Source organism: Aythya fuligula, chromosome 2 (genome assembly GCF_009819795.1).
Source record: "Aythya fuligula isolate bAytFul2 chromosome 2, bAytFul2.pri, whole genome shotgun sequence".
Lineage (NCBI taxonomy): Eukaryota > Metazoa > Chordata > Aves > Anseriformes > Anatidae > Aythya > Aythya fuligula.
The window spans coordinates 64951335-64966197 of NC_045560.1; the positions used below are offsets into that span (position 1 = coordinate 64951335).

A 14863-nucleotide genomic window follows, 5' to 3' on the forward strand; every position below is an offset into this window, starting at 1 on the left:
TCAGGCCTATCTGGCACTCATCCTTTCTTTGTGACTTTTCTACAGTGGAACTTCATCCCTTACATCCCTTAGCTAAGCTGAAGGATATGTATCCTGCTTCTTGTATATGGGAAAACAAAGCAGATGGTTTCAGTCAGTGGGACAGGTGTCCACATCACAAAACTGTCACCAAACTTCACGCCTTCTCAGCCCTACTGGCTAAAATCCTCCACAAAAGAAAAACATACCTTGCCATTTTGCATGCATCTACATTCATTTTTGTGAATTCAGGCATCTGCTGAGGAGAAGCACATCCCTTCCTGTTTTTAAAGTTGTCCTATAGCAAAACCATCAAAAAGACTGGTGTGAAGATAACTTGTTAAGTGCTGAAGGCCTGGTGTTATTGATATTGCAAATCAATAATAAAAAATGGCCTTTCCATGCCATTCTCCTATTCTGCTCCTACCTTTTGTCATAGGGATGAGTCTTAACCAGGTGGAACAGAGGAAGCAGCTCATGACGGCGCTTCCTCTCCTCAGACAGCCTGTGAAAGTAATTGAAAACTATTTTCTACTGTATTTCCTCAGAAAAGGCCAATGACATTGTCAGAGTCCAAACCATATTCCCATCTTTTTTTCTTCACTTTTTTTTTTTTTTTGGCAAGGGATTTTCTCATCTATCCTTAAGCAACCACAAGACTATCTACATCTTTATTTTTCCTTCTTAAGGCAGAAATAATCCATTTGGGTTGTGATGGCTGGAGTGCCTGGGGAATTGGGATGCAGGTAATCTGAACTAGGGGAGAAGTCAGTGAAGCATGGGAGGATGTTTAAATGATTTAGTGTGATGACTGTTTCCTACATGCATGCACATCACTGTCTGAGTTTGTAGGAAATCATCCCACGTGGAGCCTTATGTCCAGTATCAGGGGGGGAAAAAAGATCCAAGAGAAAAACCAAAACAACCCAAAACACAGCAGATTGCTCAATGTTCCCTCCAGGCCAGTTAAAAGAGGAAAGAGAATTTAAAAAAAAAAAAAAAGAGAGAGAGATCACTTCAATGCAGTCTGCTTGGCCGAAGCTAAGCCCTGTCCAGGGGGACAGCCTCTGTAGGAGGAACACTCAATTGTAGGAGGAACACTCAATTGAGTGTATGAGGAACACTCAATTGCCATGTCCTGTCACAAGAAGGTTTGGGCAAGGCTTGGGCACAGCAAAACACCTGGGTGGAAAATATTGCCAACAGCACTGCAATTACAGGGACTCTGGCCCAGAAAAAGCTGTGTGCATTTTCCAGTGCTAATTAGGGCAGCATGGCAAGGTGGAAGGGGAGGGAAAAATGAGGTTTTCCATGGGAATTTAATTTTATGAATATGGTATGAGTACCATTTTTGCTCTGCTTCACTCTTGCCCCATCCAGTCACATCTGGGAAGAGGGGTTGTCTGAAGATGGAAGACAGCAAGAAAAGAAGGCGATAGGCAAGGGCTCAGATTTTGTCACCCAAAGCCCTCACCCCATGTTTCCATTCCTGCTGGAGGTTCAGAGTGACTCAGGCTCTGGCTGCCCTGCTGCGCACATGTGTGAGGGACTCCAGCTGCACACAGCAGCATGAAGGAGGCCGAACCTTTTCCCATAAAAAATGTCAACACTCAGTGTTTTTCAACCTGGAGAACCTTTGCCTACTAATCCTCTCAGCTTCCTTTCCACCTCCACAGCCTATTAACAACTCAGTTTCTCTTTCACAGACCGCTGTGTTTCCCACTTCTTCCTTTGGCACAAGGGAAAAGAGTCACAAAGGCTTCTTAAAGTAAGCCAGAGACATGCCTACATTGCTAGCTACAAGCAAGTAAAGTGCTGCTTATTTTCACTCACTGCCTAGAGCACAACAACCAGTTACACAAAATAAGTAGCAAAGCTCCCTCGTCTTCTTAAAAAAAAAAAAAAATCTAAAAAACTTATGTAATTGTGCAACTAATCTTCACTAATCTTGAGCAAGGCATTTAAATCCAGGGAATAAACCTATTCTTCTCCCTCCCCCTATCTTTGCAGTAAAAAGGGAAAAAAAAACAGAAGCAAAGTTCACAGTGCTGTGAATATTCCTATCGAGAGCAAGTGTCAAAGGGGCCCTAGTCTGCTCCAAAGCAAACCCTCCTGTCCTGCCATTTCCCATGCACAGCCACTGAGGACTTTAAGAGAAAAGCTTCTTTCAGACTGATTATCACTTGCTTTTAGCTAAAGCATGGAAATCTCTACTCTCACAGTGTACCATTGCCTTGCTTTTGTCTGGTATTTTTTTGTCATCTATTCAATCACATGTCTCAGAACAGAAGAACGGCCATCTGAAGTGTTCCTTTATGGTGGCCAGTGGAAATATTTGACAGTCCTCAATCTGGTAAGCAAATCGTGTTGTACAATATGTCTATTTGTTTGTCTGCCATCTGTGCCTCGAGATACATGCAGCTGGTAGATTTGCTGATGTTAAACTGCTTCCTTTAATGGTTTATACCCCAAAGGAAACTAAATAGGTATCTATGCTTGTGCAATGAAATGTATTCACAGGTTTTATGCAGAAAGAATACGGGTTGGCAAGCTGCTGGTTTTTAAAGAGTATGTACTCCAGAGCTAGCTGCTTCTTTGTAAAAGAGATGAGGTACCAGTAAGAATAGAGGCACAAAGGTAGAATGTGTTCAGCCAGGATATGTGACTTTGATGCATGCTGTCTAACTGTTTGTTAATTAATAGTTAAGCAATAGCAATACACATTATAATGCTGCTTGCAGTTTGTCTTCCATTTCTATAAGGTTGTGTGTGACCTGTATATTCAAGAAAAGGTAAAACAAAGCAAAGCACAGTGCTAATTTAGCCAGTCAGAGTACATGCTTAGTTTGAAAATCAGTTTAGAGCATGAGGAAAAGAAATTCCAGCCTAGAGAGGTATGCTTGTGATATAATTATGTGTGTTTTAATAGTGTTATCAACTCTTTGCTACATTTCCTAAAATTACAGGGAAAAATGTGGACCATAATGTGTTCTGTTACACTAGCATTTCATGAGGAAGAAATCAAAATGAAAGGATGTGAGATAGTCTGAGGGGGAGAACGTGTTTACAGTCCAAATGGTACATCAAGTGACTTGGGGTGGTGGCAGTGGGGCGGGAAAAACTGGGCATGGGGAGCGGGTTTCTTCAGGGGACAGATTTCTGGGACACTATCTAACCTGAAAGGATGAAGGTCCCTTTGGTCTTTCATCCATTGTGCCAGAGCTAAAGACCAATGGGAGGCCTGGGTACAGCTGTATTTATCTTTTACTCTTCGGACAGAGACACACCACGGTGATGTTCAATGGAAGTCTAAAGGGTCCCTGGCTTTCAGACATCCTCAGGGATCTGGGAAATTTGGGTCCCTTCCAACCACAACCATTCTGTGATTCTGGGAAATATTTGCAATGAAAGCACAAGAGGTGGCCAACACCATCCCAGTTTTCAGGGACCCATGGGATTTTTCTCAGTGGACACCTTGTGGAAGGATGAGGGCATATATGTCACTGCTGTCAGGATGGCTTATGTGTGGTTTGTTGCTAAATTAGCTTCATAACACAACACTTGGACATTTGTGAAGTTTTCAGAAATTATTATTACATGTATTATTTTCTGAAATGCCAGCAGTTGAATGGAAAGGGTGCAACAATCTTAAGAATATACAGTTCCTCCTGCTGGAACATATGTCAGTAGACTAAAACACTAACAGCCAAGTCCAATGGAAGACAGGCTGCTCCCTGTAGGTCTAGCTCCTCTTCTTTGTGTTTTTGGTTAAAGCTGTCTCCACTAAAGCACCAGCCATACCCTCAGGCAAAAGAGCACTTCCATCCCACATCCCCAGGCACAGTTATAATGAGATCTACCACCCAGTATGTGACAGAGCCCTAAAGCAGCAGATCAAGAGGAGAAAGCAAGTGGCCTTTGTCTTGGCATTTTGGGAAGCAGAAATATCCATTGAAACTAGTATCCAGCTTCCCTTAGTGACGAACAGTGATCAGGTAAAGGCTGCACAAGACAAGAGTATGTGTAGGTGTAAAATAATCTTTCCACAGTTCTACCCTCTGAGCTTGCCTTCCAATGGCATCCAGACAGACCCAGACAGAAGGTAAATGCAGGCTGAGAGAACTAGTACTTATTCAAAGACTACCTGTCATCTATCTAAAGGAATAAACTTACTTGTTTATACTTCTGGTACCTTCCCTATTCCATGGCAATGAGTTCCACAACACAATTATGCCTTCCGTGAAAGAACAATTCATTTTGTTGGCATAAACCTGCTTCCTGACAGCTGAATAGGGTGCCCTTTCACTTCTGTGTTACAATTTAATTGTCCGTCCCTGTTCACTTTCTCTTTGCTGCTCATTAGATGTATCTGCAAGGTTTCCTTCCCCCAGTTATTCTTTTCTCCAAGCTGAAAGTCTGTCCTTTTTATCTCTCTTCACAAATGGATACTTCTTTCATTAAAGCACCATTGTTGCCCTTCTCCATCATTTTTTTAGTTTTAGGAAGGGGTAAGTAGGGCAGCCTGCAGTGATTAAGCTATGAGCACAACATGTATTTATACAGTGGCCTAAGGTGTTTCCTAGTCTGTTTGTTTCTTCTTAAAAAATCTTACCTCTCTACTTTCTTTTTTTGATAAACAATGAGCAAGGAGCCATCAGTGTGAGACCTATCCAGAGTGAGCTCCAAATTTATTTCCTGAATCATCACAGCTAATTTAGAAACCACTGTTCCAAAATACATAATTGAAATTTTTTTTCCTTTTTTATTATTATTTTTTCTCCTGAAATGCACTGCATTGCATTTACCAACACTTATTTTTGCCTGTTGTTTGCTGTTGCCCAGCTCATTTCCAAGTCTGCTGAACAGCTCAGGGCTTGTTAAATGCCGTGTTGCACTTCTCCAGTCCTTTGTCTCCCTTCTTTAACCACTTATTGATCTGGTTTTAACTCCAAAATGGAGGTGTCAGCCAACAGGGAGATGATTTGAGCTGAAGACACTGTTGTGCTCTGACACAGAAAAGGTGCAAGATTACTCTTTCATATCTGGTAGTCCCTCTGCTGCATGGGTTGGAGCCCACAGCTGGGCTGTGTTTCAGAGGTTCCTGATGGACTGTGCCTATTCAGTAAAGCCACCAGGCTGGGCCATGCCCTTGAAGCTTTCCGAGAGCCAGACGCTTAGAGCTCTGGTCCAGCTCTATCTGTTTCCTGCCATACCGTCATTGCCTGGCTTCACACATTGGCCAGCTGAATTGCTTGGAAATTTTCCCCAAAATTTCCTCCTAAAATTTGGAATTGCATTTTAAAAAGGCAAGAAATTCCATTCAGCAAAAAGCTGATGTAGCAAGCTCACTCTGATCTGAAATGGAAATACTGGGAAATGCAATTTTTCCAGGGGATGAAAATGCACTTTGACTCCTAGCACTGCTGGAGGGATGCTGGATGAATTTCTTCTAGATATGATCCTCTTCTAGCACTTCATCCAATGCCTTGCTAACCATGTGATTTTCCCAAGAGGGTGACAGCTTTCATGTTACTCCAGATTCATTTATCTATTTAATGATCATAGCAATCAAGATTCAGAAAGGAAATATTTTTGTAGGAAAAAAAAAAAAAAAAAGATAAGTGGATTTTCTACCAAAGAAGTTCATTGACTGACTATTAAACCAGCAGAAATAACAGATAAAAAGAGTTTTGTATTCATTTGTCTGTTATACAAAACAGCATAAGCTGAATCATTCATTGCCTTAAATAGCTGAGCTCATAAAAATCTGCTTGCTGCTGTAAATCCATTAGTAAATCATTGCATAATGAGCACACTGCACCCTTAAAAACTATTAATTGCATTCCTGTCCCGTCTTATTCCTTATGCTTTTGTCTCATATAATTCATATAATTTAAATATTTTCATTTCTCCTGAAAGCTGTTTTTACTTATTTCCAAATAGACCCAGCATTTAGTACACACATTTTCCAGGTTGTTGTCCTGTGAATACATGGCTGTCTACACTAAATGTTGACTGTTTATATCTAATAGCCCCCTCAGAATATTAGATTTATATCCCTTTAAAGTATAAAGAGCTTGGAGCCTAATTTATTTGTACTAGTTTGAGAATTCAATATACACACATGGCTAGATCTCAAAGCAAATCATGACAGGTTAGTTAAACAAAAACACCCCTTTGATCAGTGCAACAGATGAAAATTAAGGTTTTCCTTTGTCACCATGATTCTTAGTTTGCAAAAAAATCAAACTGGCCAAATGAAGCACTTCTACAGCACCTAGTGCCATGAAGTTGTACAGGATCTGTAGAGGAAAACAACATCTCTCCAAGAGGGATAATCATAACCATATTCTCCTCTTTGGGTTAATTGTTAGCTTTCTGAATGCTTCCAGTCTTCCTTCTGTTCATGTGGGAATACTTTAGGGGATCCTCTTTATTTCCAGCCAGTGTATTTATAGTCTACAATCGTCTGCAGTGTCTTGGTGAGCGCCAGCACTGCTGTTTGGGAAATTCACAGGACATCTGGAATAATTTAATGTTTTCATTTTGTTTGTTTGTTTGTTTTTAATGTCAACATTTTCCCACTAGTGAAGGGCTGCAAGATTTGGATATACTTTTCTTACAGGAACAAGCCTGAGTTTGGAAAAATGCAGGCTGGGAGTTCTGATTCAAGCCTACCAGTGGTTCATCCTGCCAGAGGAATGATTCTAGATAGGTGTTTTTTTTGGTATGAAACTTATTCTTCTCCTGAAAATACAGGGTAATCACCCAGTGACTGAAACCCTTTGAATCCACACATGGGTAGACATGGGCATGAGTAGGGCTATGAACAGCACAAAAATGAACTGCTGAGACTGAATTCCGACTTGTTCAGGAGATGCTCTTTTTAATGCTCAGCCAGAGAAGTGGGTCAGGTTACATATTTAGATAAATATTTTCCATTCAGAAGATAATATTGTCCTCCCCTGCATGTGACTGAGAATGGGGCTGTTTTGGGACTATATGTTTGTTGTTTTTTTTTTCAGATATGTTTGTTTTAGTTAATTTTGAAGGGCTGGGATGGAAGGAGAAGCCTACCCCTGTTCCATGATTAATGTAAGGCTGACCATGAACAAGATAATAATAGCCTCATCCTCTGGGAACCATGCCTCTCCCTCACTGCTTTATTGGTATTTAGTCACTGTGTGTCACCACACTGTCACCACCCTCATGTACATTTTTCATGCTTTTTACAGAAAGTTACTGCTGTGTTTACAGAAAGTTACTGCTGGCTTACAGGGTGTAAAAAGAGCCTTTTTTTTCCTTTTTTTTTTTTTTTTTTTTCTTTTCTTAGCTCTTCAAGGACTTTGTTTTAGTGTCCTGGTGAGGCCAAGCACTTGGGTGCGTGTTTGTGCTGAACACATGCTTGCTCTAAGCACACTGCTCCCCAGTATGTACTTCTCTGAACCAGACCCATGACTTGGAGGGTTGAATCCCCAGGGACTGAGATTGTGCCTGGAGTCACAGAGGCTGATTGTGCCTGGAGTCACAGAGGCTAATTGTGACAATGAAGAGAAAACCACAAAAGAGATGGTTTGAGTGCCTTGGAATTGAACAAAACCATATGTGTATTTTTATGTAAAAACGTGGCTGTTCACCTGTCGTGGTTCTGCTCGAGTGGGCAGCCGAGCTCCACCACAGCCGCTCTCTCACTCCCCCTCCTCAAAGAGGAATGGGGAGAAAATATGTGAAAAGGGCTCAAGGGTTGAGATAAGGACGAGAAAATCACGCAATAATTATTGTAACGGGCAAAACAGACTCAGCATAAGAAGATAGTAAGATTTATTGCTCATTACTAACAAGCTAGAGAAGTGAGAAACAAAGGAAAGAAACCAAAAGCACCTTCCCCCTCCATCCACCCTCTTCCACCTCCTCCCCCCAAGCGGCGCAGGGGAACAGGGGAATGGGGGTTATGGTCAGTCTACAGCACTTCTTCTCTGCTGCTCCTTCTCGGTCACTCTCGTCCCCTGTGCTGTGGGGTCCCACCCATGGGATGCAGTCCTTGATGAACTGATCCGGCATGGGCTTCCCACAGGCAGCAGCTCTTCCAGAGCTGCTCCAGATATGGGTCCATACCACGGGGTCCATCCCTCAGGAGAAAACTGCTCCAACCTGGCTCCCCTACGGGCAGCAGCTCCTGCCAGGTCACCTGCTCCTGCGTGGTCTCCTCTCCACGGGCTACAGGTCCGGCCCAGAATCTGCTCCAGCAGGGGTCTTCCACAGGCCGCAGCCTCCGTCAGTGCAGGGCCACCTGCTCCACCGTGGTCTCCTCCACGGGCTACAGCATGGAACTCTGCTCCACCGTGGTACTCCATGGGCTGCAGGGGGACATCCTGCTTCACCATGGTCCTTACCACAGGCCACAGGGGACTTCTGCTCCGGCGCCTGGAGCACCTCTCCCCCTCCTTCTTCACTGACCTTGGCACCTGCAAGGCTGTTCCTCACTCCTCTCACTCTCCCAGCTGCTGTGTGGTGCAGCGGTTTTTTCCCTGTCTTAAATATGCTCTCACAGAGGCGCAAAACAACATTGCTTATTGGCTCAGCTCTGGAAAACAATGGGGCCCTTCCCAAACATGGGGCAGCTTCTAGATCTTTCTCACAGAAACCACCCCTATGGCCCCCTGCTACCAAAACCTTGCCACGTAAACCCACTACATCACCCCATGCTCCTGAGAGGAAACATTGAGGTTTTACAGCTGAACCGGGTGGTGCATGACCTCTGCTACCTTGTCCTGAGTGACCCTGTAGAAAGCACACGGCCAGCATTGTCTCATCTGTAGCTGCACTGCTATGGGTGCATGAAGGCAGGGGGGATGCTCCACCAGCCCACCCTGCTGGCACCCAGCTGCAGTCTACCACAATGACCATCTCAACTGCGGAAAGGATAGAGAAGGAAGGATACATTCTTCCTCTTTGCCAGGAAGCTGGGAAATAGGTGGAGCAACTTGCATTTAAATGCAGGGATGCTTTGGTCATGCAATCTACAGTTGTTTTGCTCCCTAAGAAGACTCAGTCTCTAAAACTTTCTGTAAAGGCTTGCAGAAGCCCTTGTACAAAGATGAGCATGGAGAAATCAGTCCCTGCCTTCCCTCAGACATTTCAATAACAGGGATTTCTGATGTAAAAGCATTGCACTAATTCTGTCCCCTCCCAAGCACCACCCTTCTCTCTCCTTCAGAAATTAGTGAAGTAATAAACCACAACTTCAGATACTTTTCTCAAAATAAACATCTGATTCAGAGTAAGATCATGGCAAAAGAGATCTCATCCTGAAAGCTGTAACAATCTCTTTCCAGTTAAGCATCAACATCTGATCCAGCATTTGCAGTAGGTTGAATTTCACATATTGCATCACTTGGAACCAACCGAGCCTTAAAAAGAAGAGGCTACCCCATGAGTTACAAGAACCAAACTAGACTCAGCTATCTGAATGCAAGATAGCAGAAGAAGTGCATTTCTGGTAGGCTCTGTGTGTCTGATGCATCTGGTTCTGCATGATTCACTGTGTAGCATTATGAGAGAAAACAAAGTAATCAGAAAAGCAACATTGGTTTAAACCACAATACTCTGACAATTTCATGCATAATTTCATACAAAATTCACAGAATTCTGTTTTGTCACGGTGCACTTGATTATTTACAAAATCCTCCTAGCACCCTCCTCAAACATCCCCACACTCACAACTTGCAAATGATATAATGACCACTCCCCACTCCAAAATTAATTAGTTATAAATAGTTTAACTTATTCAGTTTTATTTAGTAAAGTCTGTATCTCTCCTTCTAAACACTTAAATGACTTTTCTGAATCCTCCTGAGTTCAGCAAAAGAGGTTTTGGTTTTGGTAACTTCTGCAATTAATTTTTATGTTAGAGCATTTTGAACTACTTGGCTTGTATGACTCTGAGATCAGCTGCACCGTGAGTCCCCAGAAAGAAGGCCCTATGTCGACTAAGCCATGGGAGAAGCTATCTAGCAGTTCTCTTCCAGGAAGCATTTCCTATCATATTCCAAATTTTGTTCTGTCCTGGTCCTCCTTAGATACACTGAACACAGCAATTAACATATAAAGCATGAAGGAGCTGGCTTTCAACATATCCTTATACCCCTCCCATCTAAATCACATCACACATCTCTGTTCAGTCTATTAAACAAGATATTGTTAAAGTTATCTCCCAGAATACTTTATTTAATCACTTTCAGTTAGTAAAAAAAGGATTTAGCCAAAAGCTATTTCCCTCACATGGGCTTGCAGCTCACAAACAAAACAGCAAGAACTGAGTTCATTGAGGAACATGCTAATTAAAGCTGGATGAGTGTCCCTCATTAGATGTAATTACTTTAGGTTTTGCAGGCTGTCTTCTATGGGGTGTCCTTCCTGGCTGATGTGTTGAGACTAATTAAGAAACTGCGATGTGCTAAGTGCATAATTTCCAGCAGAGACCTTCTTTTCAGTGTCCTGGCTTTCCCAGTGTCCACAGTAAGTAACCTCTGTATATAAAAATAATGTTTGCACAAATGTGTATAGCAAAACATGCAAATATGTAAAACAGATAAGAATTGTAGACTCTTTTACTCTTTCAAAATGGATTTGGACCATCTAGAAGAAGAGATGGTGTTCAGATCTTTGTGTAAACCTTTTGCATTCATGGTTGAAAGCAAAGCCTCTTGTAAAAACTTTAGGGTGTTTGTCCCTGAACGAACAGAGATTGACCCCAAAGAGTGAAGTATAACCTCTCTGTTAATCTTATTTTCCAAATAGCTTTGGAGTTATCCACTTAGGGCATTTCTCTGAAGGGCAACGGGGGCCAGGAGGATATGAGAGGGTGCCTAGGATGCAGCAAAAGCTGACACCTCCTTCTCTGATTCCAGTATGACTTTAAATACACATTAGAGAGAAATAGATTCAGAGGACACTAATTATAGTCATAGCCTTCATCAGATCATGGACCACCCACTCCCTCACAGATAGTGCTGTTCATCTCATGCTGGGCATTGGAACCAATGGGTTACTTTAACATGTAGATGCTTCTGGTTGTGAGTGAAGCCTGCAATCACCTCTGAATCTCAAAGAGCTGAGAAGCACTTCTTAAATCTGGTCCACAAGCAGCTCAGACAGCTGGCTCACTAAAGAAATCCTGCCAGAGATGGAAACAGTGCGATTGGTAATTTATCTTTACTGCACAGCAGTATTCACCATGCTGCTATCCTAACCCCCAGGCATCTTCACCAGGACAGAGGCACAGAGTGGTCTCTTTTCTCCAGCATCTCAAACCCCTGATTTCCAGGAGGCACAAAGTGTGCTCGAGCACAAAGCTGGGCCATGAAAATGCAGATCAGCTTCCAGGTGTTAGTAGCTGATACCAGAGTGTGTTTCCTCCCATTAGCTTCTCCCACTATAGAATCTCTATTGGAAAAGATGGGTGCCCACCATGAAACTTGCATTTGCAAATTGGGAATTAGGCAGATGAATTGTGAAGATAAAATAAGTTTTAGGTGATCTGCCTTATCAAGGGCTTACTTTGTTACTGAGCTGAACAAGTGCTGTGGCTTGACCGCCAATCCATCAAAGGTGAACTCCAAAAATTCTATCAGAAAAAAAAAAAAAAAAAAAAAAAAAAGTTTAAAACTAATCACATGGTCCACAGAAAATGTCAGTGTTGGCAATTTATAACGGAGCATTTTCTCACAATATCAATTCAGAACATGGAACCTCAGCGTAAATTCCTTTTTTTTTTTATGTAGTAAGGTGAGATACAGGAAACTATCTGGCAATATCAATGTTTTCCATGTAGGAGATATTTTTCTTCTCAGAAATGAAAGCATTATCCAAATCTCATCAATTACATTTCTCTCATTTTGAAATATCGTTCTTTTTGTATTTTGTTTCCAGTTTGTGTCTATATCCTTTTGGACACTGTATACCTACAACCGAGAGCTAGTTTACCCCAAAAGCCTTGACGGAGTCATTCCGCTCTGGTTAAATCATGCTATGGTGAGTAAGAAACATCCCTGCATCTTGCTCAGAAGAGAGATTTTGCAATGTGTGTCCCACCATTGGGTTAGGTTTTCCAGAAAAGTTTCACAGCTTCTTCTTTCTCACCTCCTCCTTCCTACTTATCTGACTTTGATGTTGAGCTGTACACAACAAAAAGATGCGTGCTTGAAGTTGCCTCAAGAAGCCTTTTAGCACACCAGGAATGTCAGTGAATCATTGCTAGTCAAACCTCTGAAGCCACTGAAATGCTGTGCAGTCACAGGGAAAACAAAACAAAACAAAACAAAACAAACACACACACACACAAAAAAAAACTTCTTGGTTATTGTAGTTCAAAAAAATCATCTCTGCAAACAGAAATATATGAAATACAAAGTGTCTGTGAGTATAACAAAGTGCTTCTTAGTTTTTAAAAAAGGTTAAAGAACCAAAGAATCTGATGGCTCAACAGCTAATAAGCTAATGTGTGCACAGCTTTGAATAGCTGAATTGAAATGATTGTTTACAGATTTCTATAAATACTTTCCAGATTTCTCCTTCATTTGCTCTGGCTGTTTTTATGATGTGTTGAATAATCACATATTTCTCATCAGTCAAGTGTAAGAAGGATGACAGTAACATGGAAACTGTGGGTGGATTGCAAGGTCAGGGAGGCTTCATAAGTCTAATGGGAAGGGGGAGAGAAGGGAGAGGTTCAGTGTTAGACTGAATCAGAGGAGCCAGAAAGTATGAAATAAGAGCGCAGAAGTCCCAGTCTTATTTCTCTCCAGATTTCAGTTCTTAAGTACAACACTTTGCAACCCACTGCAGCAGTTCCCAAGGCATTCAAAAGGTAAACTTGTCAAAGGTCTTGAACAGCCCTTTGATTGAGATAAGCTTATTTTGGAATCCAAAAACACATAGGCATGTCCGCATTGCTGATATCCAAGTGATAAACTGCAGTTGTTGTGCACTTTTAACCTTATCACCTGCTCTCTGCACACCAACCCATCTCCACTGGGGCTCTTAAGCAATCCAAACCTCCAAACAGATGCAAAAAGACACTGCTCCTTCTTAAAACCATCATCCACCAGAAAAGATTCTTTTTGTCCTCAATATCACAGTTTTCAGGTCCAGAGTTTGATATTGGTGACTGGTCAAAGGTCAAAATCTTCACAGTAGAAGATGAACTGGGGAAGGGGAGGACACAGGATAGTGATGAGAGGAGAGACTTTGCTTTTTGTTTAACCCTGGTGCACAGCTGAGAATTTGCCCTTTCCATTTCCACATTTGTTTATGACATGGGAAGGTTAGGAGGTGCTAGAACTTACATTTTAATTTCATGAGAAAGAAGTATTCAGATAAACTCCTAAAACGTATTCATTATAACTTCCTTCTTACCCTACCTACATCTACATTTTATAACAGAGTCATTTTGACAACAACAAAAAGTTTTTCCATTTTAGAGATGTCAAAAACAAGTGTTAAAAAAGGAAAACAATTCTTCCTCAAAATTATTTTGGTGAGAGAAATTTCACATAAAGCAAACTTCTACCACAACCTAGTATTTTATTTCTAAAGTTCTTAGTATACTGCATATATCTTGTGCTTGACAAGATATAATTTCCCTGGGTGGGAAATTTTCCTTCCAGTAGCTATTGAGTGCAAGATACCTGCCATGAGTTCCGACTGTTACCTGCATGGACTATCCGTATGTTTTGGGACACTTTTCCACAGCAGAGCACCTTAGAAATCAGCAGTACACTAGCTTACCAGGCTATAATGTGCTACGCTGCACGGCTCTGAAGCAAGGGCCAGGGTGCAGCCACAGCACCAACCAGCCACTCAGAAATGATCTGCTCAGTCCCATGAAAATATTTGGTAGTCCTACCACCTCCTCCTCACCACTGGGTAGCAAAGCTGTTTTTGTTGAAGGTGAATCATCTAATAATGATAAAGATTTGAAAATAAATCTTTAGTGCACTTTAGAATGAAGCTTCCTTCTAGCGTTGCAGAAAGCTTTCTTTCCAGCCCAACAGCATTCAAGTCTTCAGTCTTAGCTGAGGCATTTCTTTCTTCCAATCCAAAATATTCACTGTGAAGATATGGTGAGCTACTGACACTCTAAGGGATAATGTCTAGGTATTGATTACCAAGCAGATGCCTATTTTTGGGGGGGTTCATTTTCTTGCAGGTTGCTATGTTTTATGGCTCTGAGATTACAGACATTTCATAGCAGATTGAGGCAGCAGCTATCTGGCTTTGGTAGAAAAAGACACCAGTGTATCAGCAATACACGTCAGTGCCATATCATTTGCAGTGGGATTATTATTTTTTTTTTTATCTTGGTCTATTTTAACATTCTAAATAGGGAAAGCATATGTTATTATGCAACCAAAGAGTAAAACTAAAAAATAAGCATATGAAAACACTTCAGGAATATGAAGCTCTTAAGTACACAGTGATGCTTCAGCACTTTCCTTCCAAAAATGAACTAGCCACTTATTTTTCTCACATTCACTGCTCTCAAAGTGGGAAGCTGTTATTGCCCACCAGGTAGTCCAGAGTCATTCAGTGCATTACATTTTAGGCATGTTTTTGCAGCCTCAATTGAAACATTCCCTGTTCTGCAGAGAAGATTGCTAATGCTGAAAGGAGCGGATACCTAGGTTTCTCTCATTGCCTTTCTACTGAGTTTACCACAAAGATTGTGTCTCAGTTTCCTTTTCTGCTTGTCTGGGATAATTGTGTTTTGCTGTCCTTATACAAAACTTTAAGATTCACAGATGAAGGGAAAACAAACAAACAAAAAAAACCAAAAAACTACTTA

The 14863-nt window shown here is 41.6% G+C and overlaps 1 protein-coding gene across 1 annotated transcript in view; it reads left to right on the plus strand.

Annotated features, from left to right (window-relative positions):
• The first annotated feature begins 2218 nt into the window (after window positions 1-2218).
• Window positions 2219-14863, plus strand: part of ADTRP (androgen dependent TFPI regulating protein) — a 32085-nt gene continuing 19440 nt past the window's right edge. Inside the window, exons 1-3 of the mRNA XM_032183276.1 lie at window positions 2219-2371; window positions 10402-10536; window positions 11950-12051. Coding sequence (XP_032039167.1) covers window positions 2219-2371; window positions 10402-10536; window positions 11950-12051 — 390 coding nt within the window. The remainder of the gene's footprint in view (window positions 2372-10401; window positions 10537-11949; window positions 12052-14863) is intronic.